This window comes from Rhipicephalus sanguineus, chromosome 4 (genome assembly GCF_013339695.2).
Source record: "Rhipicephalus sanguineus isolate Rsan-2018 chromosome 4, BIME_Rsan_1.4, whole genome shotgun sequence".
NCBI lineage: Eukaryota > Metazoa > Arthropoda > Arachnida > Ixodida > Ixodidae > Rhipicephalus > Rhipicephalus sanguineus.
Window position 1 is genome coordinate 133,513,225 of NC_051179.1, and position 11,277 is coordinate 133,524,501.

An 11,277-nucleotide genomic window follows, 5' to 3' on the forward strand; every position below is an offset into this window, starting at 1 on the left:
CTCCTTTCGTTTTCGCTTCCGAGCTCAACGTCGAGGCGAAAATGTTTTGCCGCAGCTGAAATCGCACTTTTGCGACTAATAGCGAAACCCTTGTGAATAACCTTTGTAATTTTTTACTTGAAGGCAGTTTTTTGTATTTGCAAGTTGTAGTGCGTGCCATTTTATCGCATAACCATTTTTTTTATCGGGGAAGTTGCACGTGATTCATAGAAGCCGTGTAGACGTCACAGTGGGAGGTTCCGGGTAAATTTAACCCCCTGGAGGTCTCTAACGCACACTAACATCGCACAGTACACGGGTCTCTAGCATTTCGCCTCTATCCTAATGCGACCACCGTGTCTGGGATCAAACAAACGTCTCATCAGTTTTCCTTTTTTTTCACTTTCAATTTTTTTATCGCTTGTTCTCACGAGAAAAAAAAGCATATTGCGTCTAAAGCCATAGTGCTTGACAGTGGACCGAACACCTTTGCATAGAGGTAGCAGAGTAATCGCGTTCGCACAATAATAAATTAATCAATACAGGGCATCAGTCCAAAAAGCACAAAGGAGGTGTCAAAAACGAATGAAGTTGTGACGATAATTTAAGCCATGCTGTGACTATACAAATAAAACACACGGCCTGCGCGTTACACGCAGGGCAGACACAGCGAAATTTGGAGAAACGGCCTTTCTAGAGCCCGTTGCAAAATCTCCTGCGGTGAGTACAACAGCGAAAACTTACAAGGTACCCACTACGCCATAAATAATCGTAATTTTGGGAAGAAGGAAATACGCGCTATGCAATTATTCTTCATTTGATTATATGCACTTTGTTGACGCTGTGGCTGAAGACCATGAAGAATTATGGCTTAGCCAATTGTGATGGGTGCGAAGCTTTAAAGCACCCACTCGTTACGCAATCCGCATTTTGTGGCGCATGTTCGTTAATTTCCTTTTCTGCCACGCTATATTGCACCTGCTAACGTGATGCCTTGCCTGACATGAAACCTGTATAGGGTATGTTAGCGACGGAGTTCCAAGCACCGGCGTAGTGTATATCGCGTAGTTGCATATTGTGAAGACGCATATCGCGTATTCGCAATATGGCTTCGTGCAATGCCTCTGTTCTATCAAGTGTCCCGGGTACTTCATTCATTCACCCCTATTTTACCTCTTCTCTTGCAGAGACGTGAAAATCACTTTGATGTCGTCGCCAGGATACACAGCGAAAACCTGCTCTATTTTGAGCCAATAAACAGTAAGGACATTACTCGACCTCAACATAACTTGCAGTAGATCGGTCAATTTACATGTCATTATGTGCCTCTATACATTGCCCTACGGGCATGATATGGATAATTGTGGTACTTGGAAAAAGCATGCATGTTGTGAATGCCGGTGTTATCGCTCAATGCAGATATGTCCGTAAAGCGCTGCCTTGCTATACAAATAGCTACATCAACCTACAAAGACCCATGTATGGCTTTTCAGTGGCACGCGCAATGAGTGGCACTTTGCTATCTTCCTGACAGCCCTGTCTAGCCCTGATGCGGGCTAGACAGGGCTGTTAGACAGGGTCCCTGTTAGACAGGGCTGGCTAGACAGGGTCCCTGTCTAGCCCTGATGCGGGCTGTCCAAGGACCCTGCTAACGATAAAAAAAGAAAATGTAAAAGGGACGGAATGGGTTATGCTAAGGGTTTTATATGGTATTGAACACTACGGTATGTGAATAAATGAAATTACAGTCACGTAATTAGTAGAAATTAGTATAAACAGCAGTTGAACAGCTGCAATTGTTGCGGCGCCTGGTGGACCAGATCTCAACCACGTGCAAAGTTAACCCAAGTAAATACACCAGGGAGACGATTGGGGAAAAAGAATTTGCGCAGCTTGCACTAAGTCGCGCTAGGCTGGGTCACAGCAGAGCTGGTAGGCACCTAGCTTGTCCTGGCTTGGCTATGCTTTTTCTTTTTAAAGACGATAGTCTTTCTTGCTGAACTTAAACGCAGAAACTTTGGTCTGTCTTTTTGTCTGTCTTTCTGTTTGTCGGCACGTCACTCGATTCAGCCACCCGGCCAAAGTTGAACCACTTGCCCAAGGGCCAGCCATCTTGAACGGCTGACTAGGTTCATACTTGTGTACACTGTTGATCAAAAGCAAACATTACGCATATCTGAGGCGCAACCTCACTAGGTAAGTATTAGGTGGTGTGTTCCTTTAATATAAAATACATAGATACATAATTCTAGAGACCCTAGTTTCTTAAGCTGCCCTGAAAATGCGACTGCGCTGAAACTTGCTTTCCTCCGTGCCCTCTGCACGAGCTCATTGTTGTGTTTCGGTTTCGGTTCAGTATTGCACTGTACGAATGCCATGGGGCGCCGCTCTGGCATTCCTCTTTTACCCAGGCGACGTGTAAATAAAAGAGTGTGTGGAGAGTACACGTTGAGTGCGGACGTTTCTTCTGCATCGGCGCTTCGCGCCAAACCGCGTGTTCGGGCTGGCTGGCGTCCCCGCCGGTCGCGTTGGTCACCGCCGGTCTTCGCCTGCTGCTGCGTCGGGACTACCAGCCCGCAACACAGCACTCATGTTTCCAGACGTATTGCCAGATGGCGTCCATATCTCACGCAGCGCCTCTTCTATCGTCTTTAGACGACATTTACAGCGAAGCACACAGATACGCGGCCAATTTTTCTCTCTCTATTTCTTTCCTTTCTTTCTATTTTTCTTTCCTTTTCTGCCTTTCCTCCTCTCAGTCTCCCTCTGTAGTCAGTATCTCGCCTTCCATCTTTTTCTCTCTTTCTTCTTTTTGTAGCTATTTCTTAGTTTCTCTTTCTTTCTGTCTCCATCTGTACTCGTTCTCCCCTCCTCCTTTCTCTCCACTTCACCGTCGCTTCCCTTTCTCACCCCCTTGCAATGCAATACAATACAGGGCTATGCTATGCTCTGCTAGCGGGCCTGAATAGCCGAGCGGTTACGACGCTCACCTTGGGATCGTGCGTGCGCGGGTTCGATTCCCGCATCGCCAAGACATTTTTTCGCCAAGAATTTCTCTGTTTCTTTTCCTTTCTCTCTCTTTATGTACTCTGTATTTCGCCCATCAGTTATTGCTCTCCAAGCCGCACAAATCTGCGCGCGCTTTCTGGGAGCGAAGGAGAAGAGGAAGACGAGAGTGCCTGCTTGTTCTTGATGATAAATGATAAGTGCTTATACGACACATGGCACACCTCGAGCGTAACAGCTCTGCTGCGAAAGTATATAAAAGGGATGAAACATTTTCGAAAACAAGCAGATAATTATGCCAATCCTATCAAAAACTATCACCATCATAAATGGGTATGTGCCACAGAAATTGGGTAAATCCCGTTACATATCACTGGTCCACTAAAAATCTAGAAGGTAACAGTTATCCCAACAAAACAAGTATGTGCCACTGTGCGGGCTATCATAAAACTATCATCACCATAAACGGCTGTGTGGCACAGAAACTTGGGTCAATCCCGCTACTCACAACTTCCACTAAAGAGGAAGAATGCAACAGTTAGCCCGACAAATGGCTGCGAAGCGACGGCGCGAGCCGAAGACACCGAGTACGTACACAGAGAGAATACTGCGGGACGGGAAGGGCAACGGCGGCTGCGAGATGACCCCGAAGCGATGAAAGGCGTAGGCTCTAGAACACTGTAGCGTAGGCCAACGACGACGTGCCCGTGTATGTGTCTGTTACTGTCTGTTCTTTAACTCGCACCTCTCTGCGGTAACATAGAAACAACCAAGCGTCACGAGGTTAAAGGGACACTAAAGAGAAACAATGAATTGGTTTAGATTGATAAAGTGTGCTCGGCGAACTCTTGGTAGTTTATTTCACCACCATAGGTTTATTATTAGAGAAGAAAACCAAGTTCAAAGTTTGATTTTTAAATTTCGCGCCGAATTTTGTAATTGGTGACGTACAAGATTTCAAAGAGCATTTAACGTATTTTGGCATCACTGGCTTGACGAAATTTCCACAAACTCGTTATGTCAAGTCTCTGGCGCCTCAGAGGACAATGTACTTCGATTTAACCGATAGGAACTACGTAGGCCCAAGCAGGCGCCGTCAAAAATATGTGACGTCACGGCAAATGGTGCGGGAATTCAAGGTGGCGTCGCCACTGTGTTTCTTTTTGCGCGTTTCTTACGATTAAGCGTCTTCTCGCAGCAATGCGTGGTGGTTTTGGTATCGTGGAGGGACTACTTTACTAATGCGAGAAAAATCGTTTTGCGCTTTAGTGTCCCTTTAAAGCCTAGCAACGACCTAGAAGCAAACTAGGAACAACCTGCATCACTTTGCTAAGGCCTAGAAACAACCTACAAGCAATCAGATTACTCTTCAGAATCGTCCAGTTTCGCTGTTTCAAGGCTTTCGCCGCTTAGTGCTCAGTGCAAGCTTTTTTTTTCTTTATCGTTGCAGGTGATCTTGGAAGCTTTGAGTTCACAGTGGCCTACAGGGACTGCAAGAAGTGCAAAGTATTCAGGCACAACTACATTAACAATGGTAAGCACGCATGCCCACGGCGTAATTCATTAAATGCGAAGCATTTCTTAGCGCACCAAAGCACACATACCGTTTCTATCTATCTATCTATCTATCTATCTATCTATCTATCTATCTATCTATCTATCTATCTATCTATCTATCTATCTATCTATTCTATCTATCTATCTATCTATCTATTCTATCTATCTATCTATCTATCTATCTCTATCTATCTATCTATCTATCTATCTATCTAGCCTCGGCGCTTTCGTGGTCGTCGCCTGAACTTCGTAGATGCCAAAATTGGCATTATATGAAAATGAACTTGATTACATGAACTTTATTGTATGAAAAGCACGATTCCTAAGTCATGACACGATTAACATGACTTGCCTGTCGCGCCCATCATGAAACCTTTTCCACCAGTCGTGTGGCACATGCCCGCATAACATGGCCCGCGATATACGGGTATGCTACACAGGTGACTCACTCACTATATTATTCCGCTTTAGAAATGTCAACTTTTGAGGCTGGGAATCTTAAAGCGACAGCGCTAAGGAGCGCCTGTCACAGAAACCCCGGTGTCACCGTCGCCGGCGTTGTCGATGAACGAAGAATCCCGATGGAAGCAAAAAAATATGAAAATCACGGCTTCAGCCGGAATCGAGCCCACTCATTCTACCGCAGAGCCATGTTATCGCTTCAAACCTTTTAGGGAAAATGCGCTTACAGGCGTGGCAACGCCAATTGAGGTTGCTGTGTTGGCTATTCGCTTTTGTGCCAATGCAATAAACATTAAATTTGTACACGGGTACCACCGCAAGTTATAATCCACCGTCGCTCGAATGCACCGGCGACCTCTGCTTATCACACCGCACCGTGCACTTTGTTGCGATAAAACTGACACCTTAATGTGAATGTCGACGTTGCGTCGTTCCATGAGCTGCCTTTTACACGCCAGTGGAGTCAATATGCCTGGCAAGCTTTGATATGCGCGGAACTACTCAATTTTCACGAAGAGATCGATCCACCTCGTAACGCTTGAATCAAAGCAAACAAAAAATCGGCATAGGCTCCTGCTAGCTGACGGCCTGCACATGTAATCGATCCCCACATTGCTTGGGGTCTGCCAGATTAAAAAAAAAGAATAGTCGCTTCCTAACGACTTAACTCTGAAGTGGGTGCGCATCTAGGGTTAGTTTTTCAAGTTGTGTTTGATTCGCTCGTCATGTGCACACCTGCTTCCGGTGCCGTGCGCAGAACACTGTAGGGTTGCTGCACACTTTCATGTGGGCAGCTGCGACCTTTAAATAAAAAGTAGGGGTCTCACTTTTCATAATAGTAACCGAGGTCTGTATAGTACTATAACTCTTACTGCTATCACTTAGGTGGTCTGCTAATTCTTATTTTTGCAGAAGAACACATACCACAGTCTAAATAGCGATTTTATGAGTCAACTGCAAATACATTGATACAGCTCTAGAAAACCTGCGCAAACTCTACTTGATGAATGCACTGGGGAGCTGTTTTACTGGAGCAAGACATTGGCAAGGCACAGCAGAAACATTTCATGCTGCACTATGAGCAGTCGGTCGCTTCTAAAATGTATCGCTTTTCGCCAATATTCGAATAAAAATACATTGCTAGGAAGGTAGCTAGAAATGCAGCAATTGAAATAGCCAGTCGATATGACCCATTCTTCATGGCCCTCCGAGAGCTGAAAGCCTGTCGATATAGTGTTCACTGCACGGTCCCTTTAAGTTTCTGCTCTCTTCATCTCTTACAATCCGTCTCGCCTCGTTGTGCACAGGGTGCACATAACGTGGCATGGGACCAGCTCGTATGTTCTCTCTGTTGGCGACTGGAATATGGTGTAGTGCTTCTTCTGTGGCAGTGCCTGTGCATTACCCCTTTGCGACACGGCGTCCTCTTTTGGAGACACGACCTTCGGAGGCGCGTCCGACGCCGCGTGTTTCTTCAAATGGCCTGAAACTCAGTGTGCACATTCGTGCACGCTTCTTGATTGGACAACTAGCGGTAATTTTACTTCATTGTCCTGCGTATTGCTGCAGATAATCACTTTGCTGGAGACACTACCATGTTAGACGATCGTTCGACGTGCTGCGTTCCAGGACAAACGTCAAGAGTATTTTTTTTTCCGCTCGAAACGAATACAACCAAAAAAACAAGTGTGCATGCTTTTCGGGCCTAATAGTTGATTGTTTTTATGCAAGTATTGAAGCTGACTGATGGCAGACTGATTAGATAATTAGTTACACGCTAAATGACATTAATTACTGAAAATCACCCAACACAACACATTCCTTCGTTTTCTTTCTTGGAATCCAATAGTGAGCGTCTTGAAATCATGCCATGCGAATTTGACGCGTTTGCAGACAGTGCATCATAATTCGTATCTGAAGGGATTACAGACGGCGGAGTGTTGCTGTGGCTGTTGTGATAAGTAGAAGTCGTTCGAGTTGGCCTACTCAGAGGAAAATTCTGATAGACACGTTGCAGCGGTTCCATACGCTAAGACAAGCTCTAGAAGCAGTACGATCCGGCTAAGAAGGTGGAATATTTCGCATATACAAGCAGTCATTTTTTTTTCATGAGTTTTTTGTCATGACGCAAGTTGCTTAAAGGCTCAAGGAATTTACCGTCACGTGCTTGCTCGGACGTCCCCCAATGATCGCTAGTGGTTTTTCCATTCCACCATATTTTCAGAGCAAAGAAATTTAAGAGTTCACGGATAGACCTATTTCGAAAAGAAGAACACGTTCACAGACCGCTCACACGAGGATGAGTCAGCGCGAACACGCACTAAGAGTGAGCAACTAATTAAGAACTCTGACATGCGAATAGCTTTTAATTGCACTTATTCTGCGAAATCGCCAAGTTCAGTTCCGCTTGTAAGCATTACTAATTGACGTGACGTTTCAGCTCCTTAAAATCGCGTCGCCTCCAAAGAAAGGCGTTAACCACAGAAGAAGCGGAATATCAGTTGCTCATGCCGCCAGAAGTGTTCTGAGCAATTCACCGGATGCCACCAAGTACCTTTGCCGCTGCGTGATTATTAAGCGACAGAGTGTTCGTTTTGACTTGCATTTTCTCGTTCTGTCTTTTCTCTTTTCTGCAGGAACAGGGTGCAGCTTTTGGCTAACCGACGAGGCGCTCAATGGCAACGACACGTGCTGCGAATTTGTGTACGCGCTCCTCGGCGGCCCTGACAAGTACATGATTTATGACGACAGCTGCAAATGAGCTTGTTGCCTAGGGCTCAGCGTGAAGATTGTCTTCCTCTGTCAAAGAGAAATGCGCAATTTTTATTGCACGTACTTATAATTAAAACGTTTTGGGAAATGAAAGATATACATCGTCTTCTCTTCGACGCCCGCAGCTCCTACTCTCGAATGACATCCTCGACATCCCCCCCCCCTCCCCGTTGTTGCTCGAGTCCGAAAGAAAACAAGCTCCGCAATGGATGCAAAAAATGAAACTGAAGCGAGATGAGGTGCTTCTCACAACGGCCTGCCATTGGTCCCGGCTTGCCGCGGGTAAAGGTGGGACGCATATAGTTCTTTCAATGCAACATCAGAGGTCCACAGTCGCCATTATCGTCAAACAACACACGTAGCCACATTCCTGCGCACTAAAAATGACGTGAAAGGTCCGACTGAGTGAAGGTACGGGGCAGAATTGGTACCTCCTTTTAGATGATTAGGAGGGGGGCGCACTTGCCCCCCTCCCTCTTGCGCATTCCTATGGTCGCCGGCACCTAAAGAGTTCTTCGCAGAAGTCGCGCCAGCAATCCCCACGGTGGGCTCCGCCAACGCTCCCTAACCTTGTCCTAGTCCTGCTAGCGCTGACAAAAGCCAGTGCAGCTCGGAGCCTAAAGGCGGTCCCATCGACTTCCGGGCTGGTGGGAGAAAAGGTCTCGTCCTCCGTGGCGAGGCTTTCACGTGAAATTTCTCGTTCGCAAGAGAGCGTGTCCGGTGCCTCAGAAGAGACAATGGACACTACACCCATCCTGACGGCGCGTCAGACGCTTCAAGCTAAGGCAACAATTCACTTTCTCTATGAATGATGAAAAACTACTCCAGGTCTTTCAAGGTGAAAATGTCATCAAAGTACAGGGAATAGTATTGCGATCAAGAAGTAGACACGAAAGACCTAATGCTCACTTTTGGAACTAGCGAATTGCCCACCACACTTAGGGCAGGCTCCGCGAACGTCAACGTGCGACCTTACATCCCAAACCCTAGGCGATCTTTGAAATGACATAGATTTATACAGGATTGACCACATCCCTTTAGGCCCTGGCGGTATCAAATCGCGCCATCACACAACATTTCCTCTAGCAACTCGGAAACGAAACCAAAACTGCTAATTCTTGGGGGAGTATTTCTTCAATGATCCCCGCTGCAATCGACACCACCATTGTGGCGTTTCTGCGGAGCTGGGTGCCAAAACGAAGTCGCCTGACCGAAGTGATGGGTGGTAAGCTGAGGCGGGTAAACGCCGTTTTCGGGACGAAGTCCCGAAGTTGTTTCAAGGATTCCGCATTGCTGAATCAGACGTTTGTTCAGATTTTGCATAGGCTAGTGAGTCGCAGGTATAAAAAAGCCACCTTTCTCATTTCACAACTACTGAACCCTGATGGCCTCATCCATAAATAATTGCACCACTGGCTCAATTTTTCGTTTGTGGTCTTCTGAGGTCCTAACCATTAAGAAAACACATACAAAATATCCTCCGTCCAAAATAAAAAAATCCAGGGCTGAAACGGTTAAGGGGAACGGCTAAGGGGATTCAAGGCGGTCAAATAGAACGTTGATTCACTTCACGAGGGATATGTTCGTTATGAGACCTCCAATTATGTTGGCGATGAACACAGTAATAATTTTCTAAGTTATGTATTACACATCAGCTTTTATGACCTCCTGAGTACTTAAGAACTCTTGAGCTTAGATGGGGAGGACTTTGCACACGCTGTTGTATTAGGGCACATAGAAACGATGCAACCGATGCATCAATATAATCTGTAGCGAAGCCTTGGAACTTACTAATGGGTTGCGCTCTCCAGCGCCTAATAGTAGGTCGTCCTCTTTCGCTTCTCCTGGAAGGACGCCGCTCGCGCTGAGAGTCCGTGCTTTGCCGTGACTGTCGCCATTGCGTATTGTCGCTGAGTGCCGTCAATAAATACCTTAACAAATCTTCTTTCCTTATTTTCTGCACGCGGCCGTCCTCGCCTTCTTTGTTATGTTTCACATGCTGCTCTCTCGTGCGGACGTAAAGAAACCAGCGCATGCCGCGTCAGTGACCTCAAAATCGAAAACTGCTCTCCCTGACCACACTAGAAAAATCGCATTCAGCATCAAGCACCTTCTTCCGTTCTTTCACTTGCTCCAAAAATGAAACAAATCATTTGACTAACCGTGAATAAGAAAATATCGTTCTACAAAACAAGGAGAGGCTTTCGTACCTCCGCTAGGAAGTCACGGCGTTGAATACGTATCTCTTCTTGTGTCTCCTTCCGCCGCCTTGGTGGAAGCGGCATCTGCGCTCACATCCACTTTAAAGGGCTTCAGACACCAGTCTCGCTGGGTACTCGAATGCCAAGGCCGAAGACCACCTTGTCAGCGCCCAGCTCGTGGTCCTCCAGCTCCTCTGAGACAGCGATGAAGGTGAACACAAAGATATCAGTGTCACGGGCACTTAGGACAAGTGCTCTTTGGAACGCATAGAATGGGACAAGGTACAAATAATACGCTCAACAAGAACGGGGCAACCTAAATGGGGATCACCACGGTCCCGGGTCCACTTTTACTGATATGTCATTTATAACGTTTATTCTACGAGACAACTGATCAATGTATATAATCTCGGATTTATTCTATCGTGGCCTTTTATCGTTCAACACAACTGTAGATGGTTAATACAATATTGAGTTGACATCAAGGCAAATAATAATAATAATAATAATAATAATAATAATAATAATAATAATAATAATAATAATAATAATAATAATAATATAATAGCAACGTAATAACTGCTGCTGTACTGCGTGCCGAAACACTGTATGATTATGAAGCACGTCGTAGTGGAGAGCTTCGTAAATTGAGACCACCTGAAGTTCCTTAACCTGCACTTAAATCTAAGAGCACGGGCTTCAGCATATTTGACTCCATCGATACTGCGACTGCCGCGGCCGGTATCGAAATCACGACATCCGTGTCAGCAGTCGGGCACCGTAACTACTGTAACACTAGGCACCACTGTGGCTGTCACGGACATTCTAAGCAATTTCTCTTTGTCCTGATGGCTACACCCGAGAAACATTAAAGCCCAGGCGAGAGACACAGAAATATCTTGGAAGGCTTCACTGAAGTATGGCTTGATCATAGTCAGTCTAGCTGGTACTCGGTTCCTACAGCCGTCAATTGTCCAAAGCAGTATTCCAGCAAGACAATTAAGGAATCGTGAATAGTCACATACTCGCCGCTTCTGTCACCAGCTTAGCCCAAAAAATCATCACCGTATGTTCCGGCTACATTGCACCGGATACTAATTTCAGAGTTTGAGAGTTACATATAATTTATATATAGCTGCCGGATCCTCTTGTATTAGTGGCAGATATTAATGGACAAAACTTTTTATAGGGAAGCAGAACAAGGGGCACCATTGGAAAAAATCCTTGAAGATCTTACCCCGAATAATAGTGTACACCTTTTAAATACTCGTGCTGCCACTTTAACTCTCCCAACACAGAA

At 45.7% G+C, this 11,277-nt stretch overlaps 1 protein-coding gene across 1 annotated transcript; it reads left to right on the forward strand.

Annotated features, from left to right (window-relative positions):
- Positions 1 to 1,049: 1,049 nt before the first annotated feature.
- Positions 1,050 to 7,854, forward strand: LOC119391608 (uncharacterized). Its single transcript, XM_049414910.1, has 3 exons — positions 1,050 to 1,239; positions 4,436 to 4,519; positions 7,641 to 7,854. The coding sequence occupies exons 1-3, from the start codon at positions 1,098 to 1,100 to the stop codon at positions 7,763 to 7,765; spliced, it is 351 nt and encodes a 116-aa protein (XP_049270867.1). The 5' UTR covers positions 1,050 to 1,097; the 3' UTR covers positions 7,766 to 7,854.
- Positions 7,855 to 11,277: the final 3,423 nt, after the last annotated feature.

Excerpts from the sequence above, each read along its gene's own strand:
- LOC119391608 (XM_049414910.1), top strand. The coding sequence starts at position 1,098 with ATGCCTCTGTTCTATCAAGTGTCCCGGGTACTTCATTCATTCACCCCT. Across the intron at positions 1,240-4,435 it reads CTATTTTGAGCCAATAAACA|GTGATCTTGGAAGCTTTGAG; the intron begins GTAAGGACATTA and ends TTATCGTTGCAG. Across the intron at positions 4,520-7,640 it reads GCACAACTACATTAACAATG|GAACAGGGTGCAGCTTTTGG; the intron begins GTAAGCACGCAT and ends TCTTTTCTGCAG.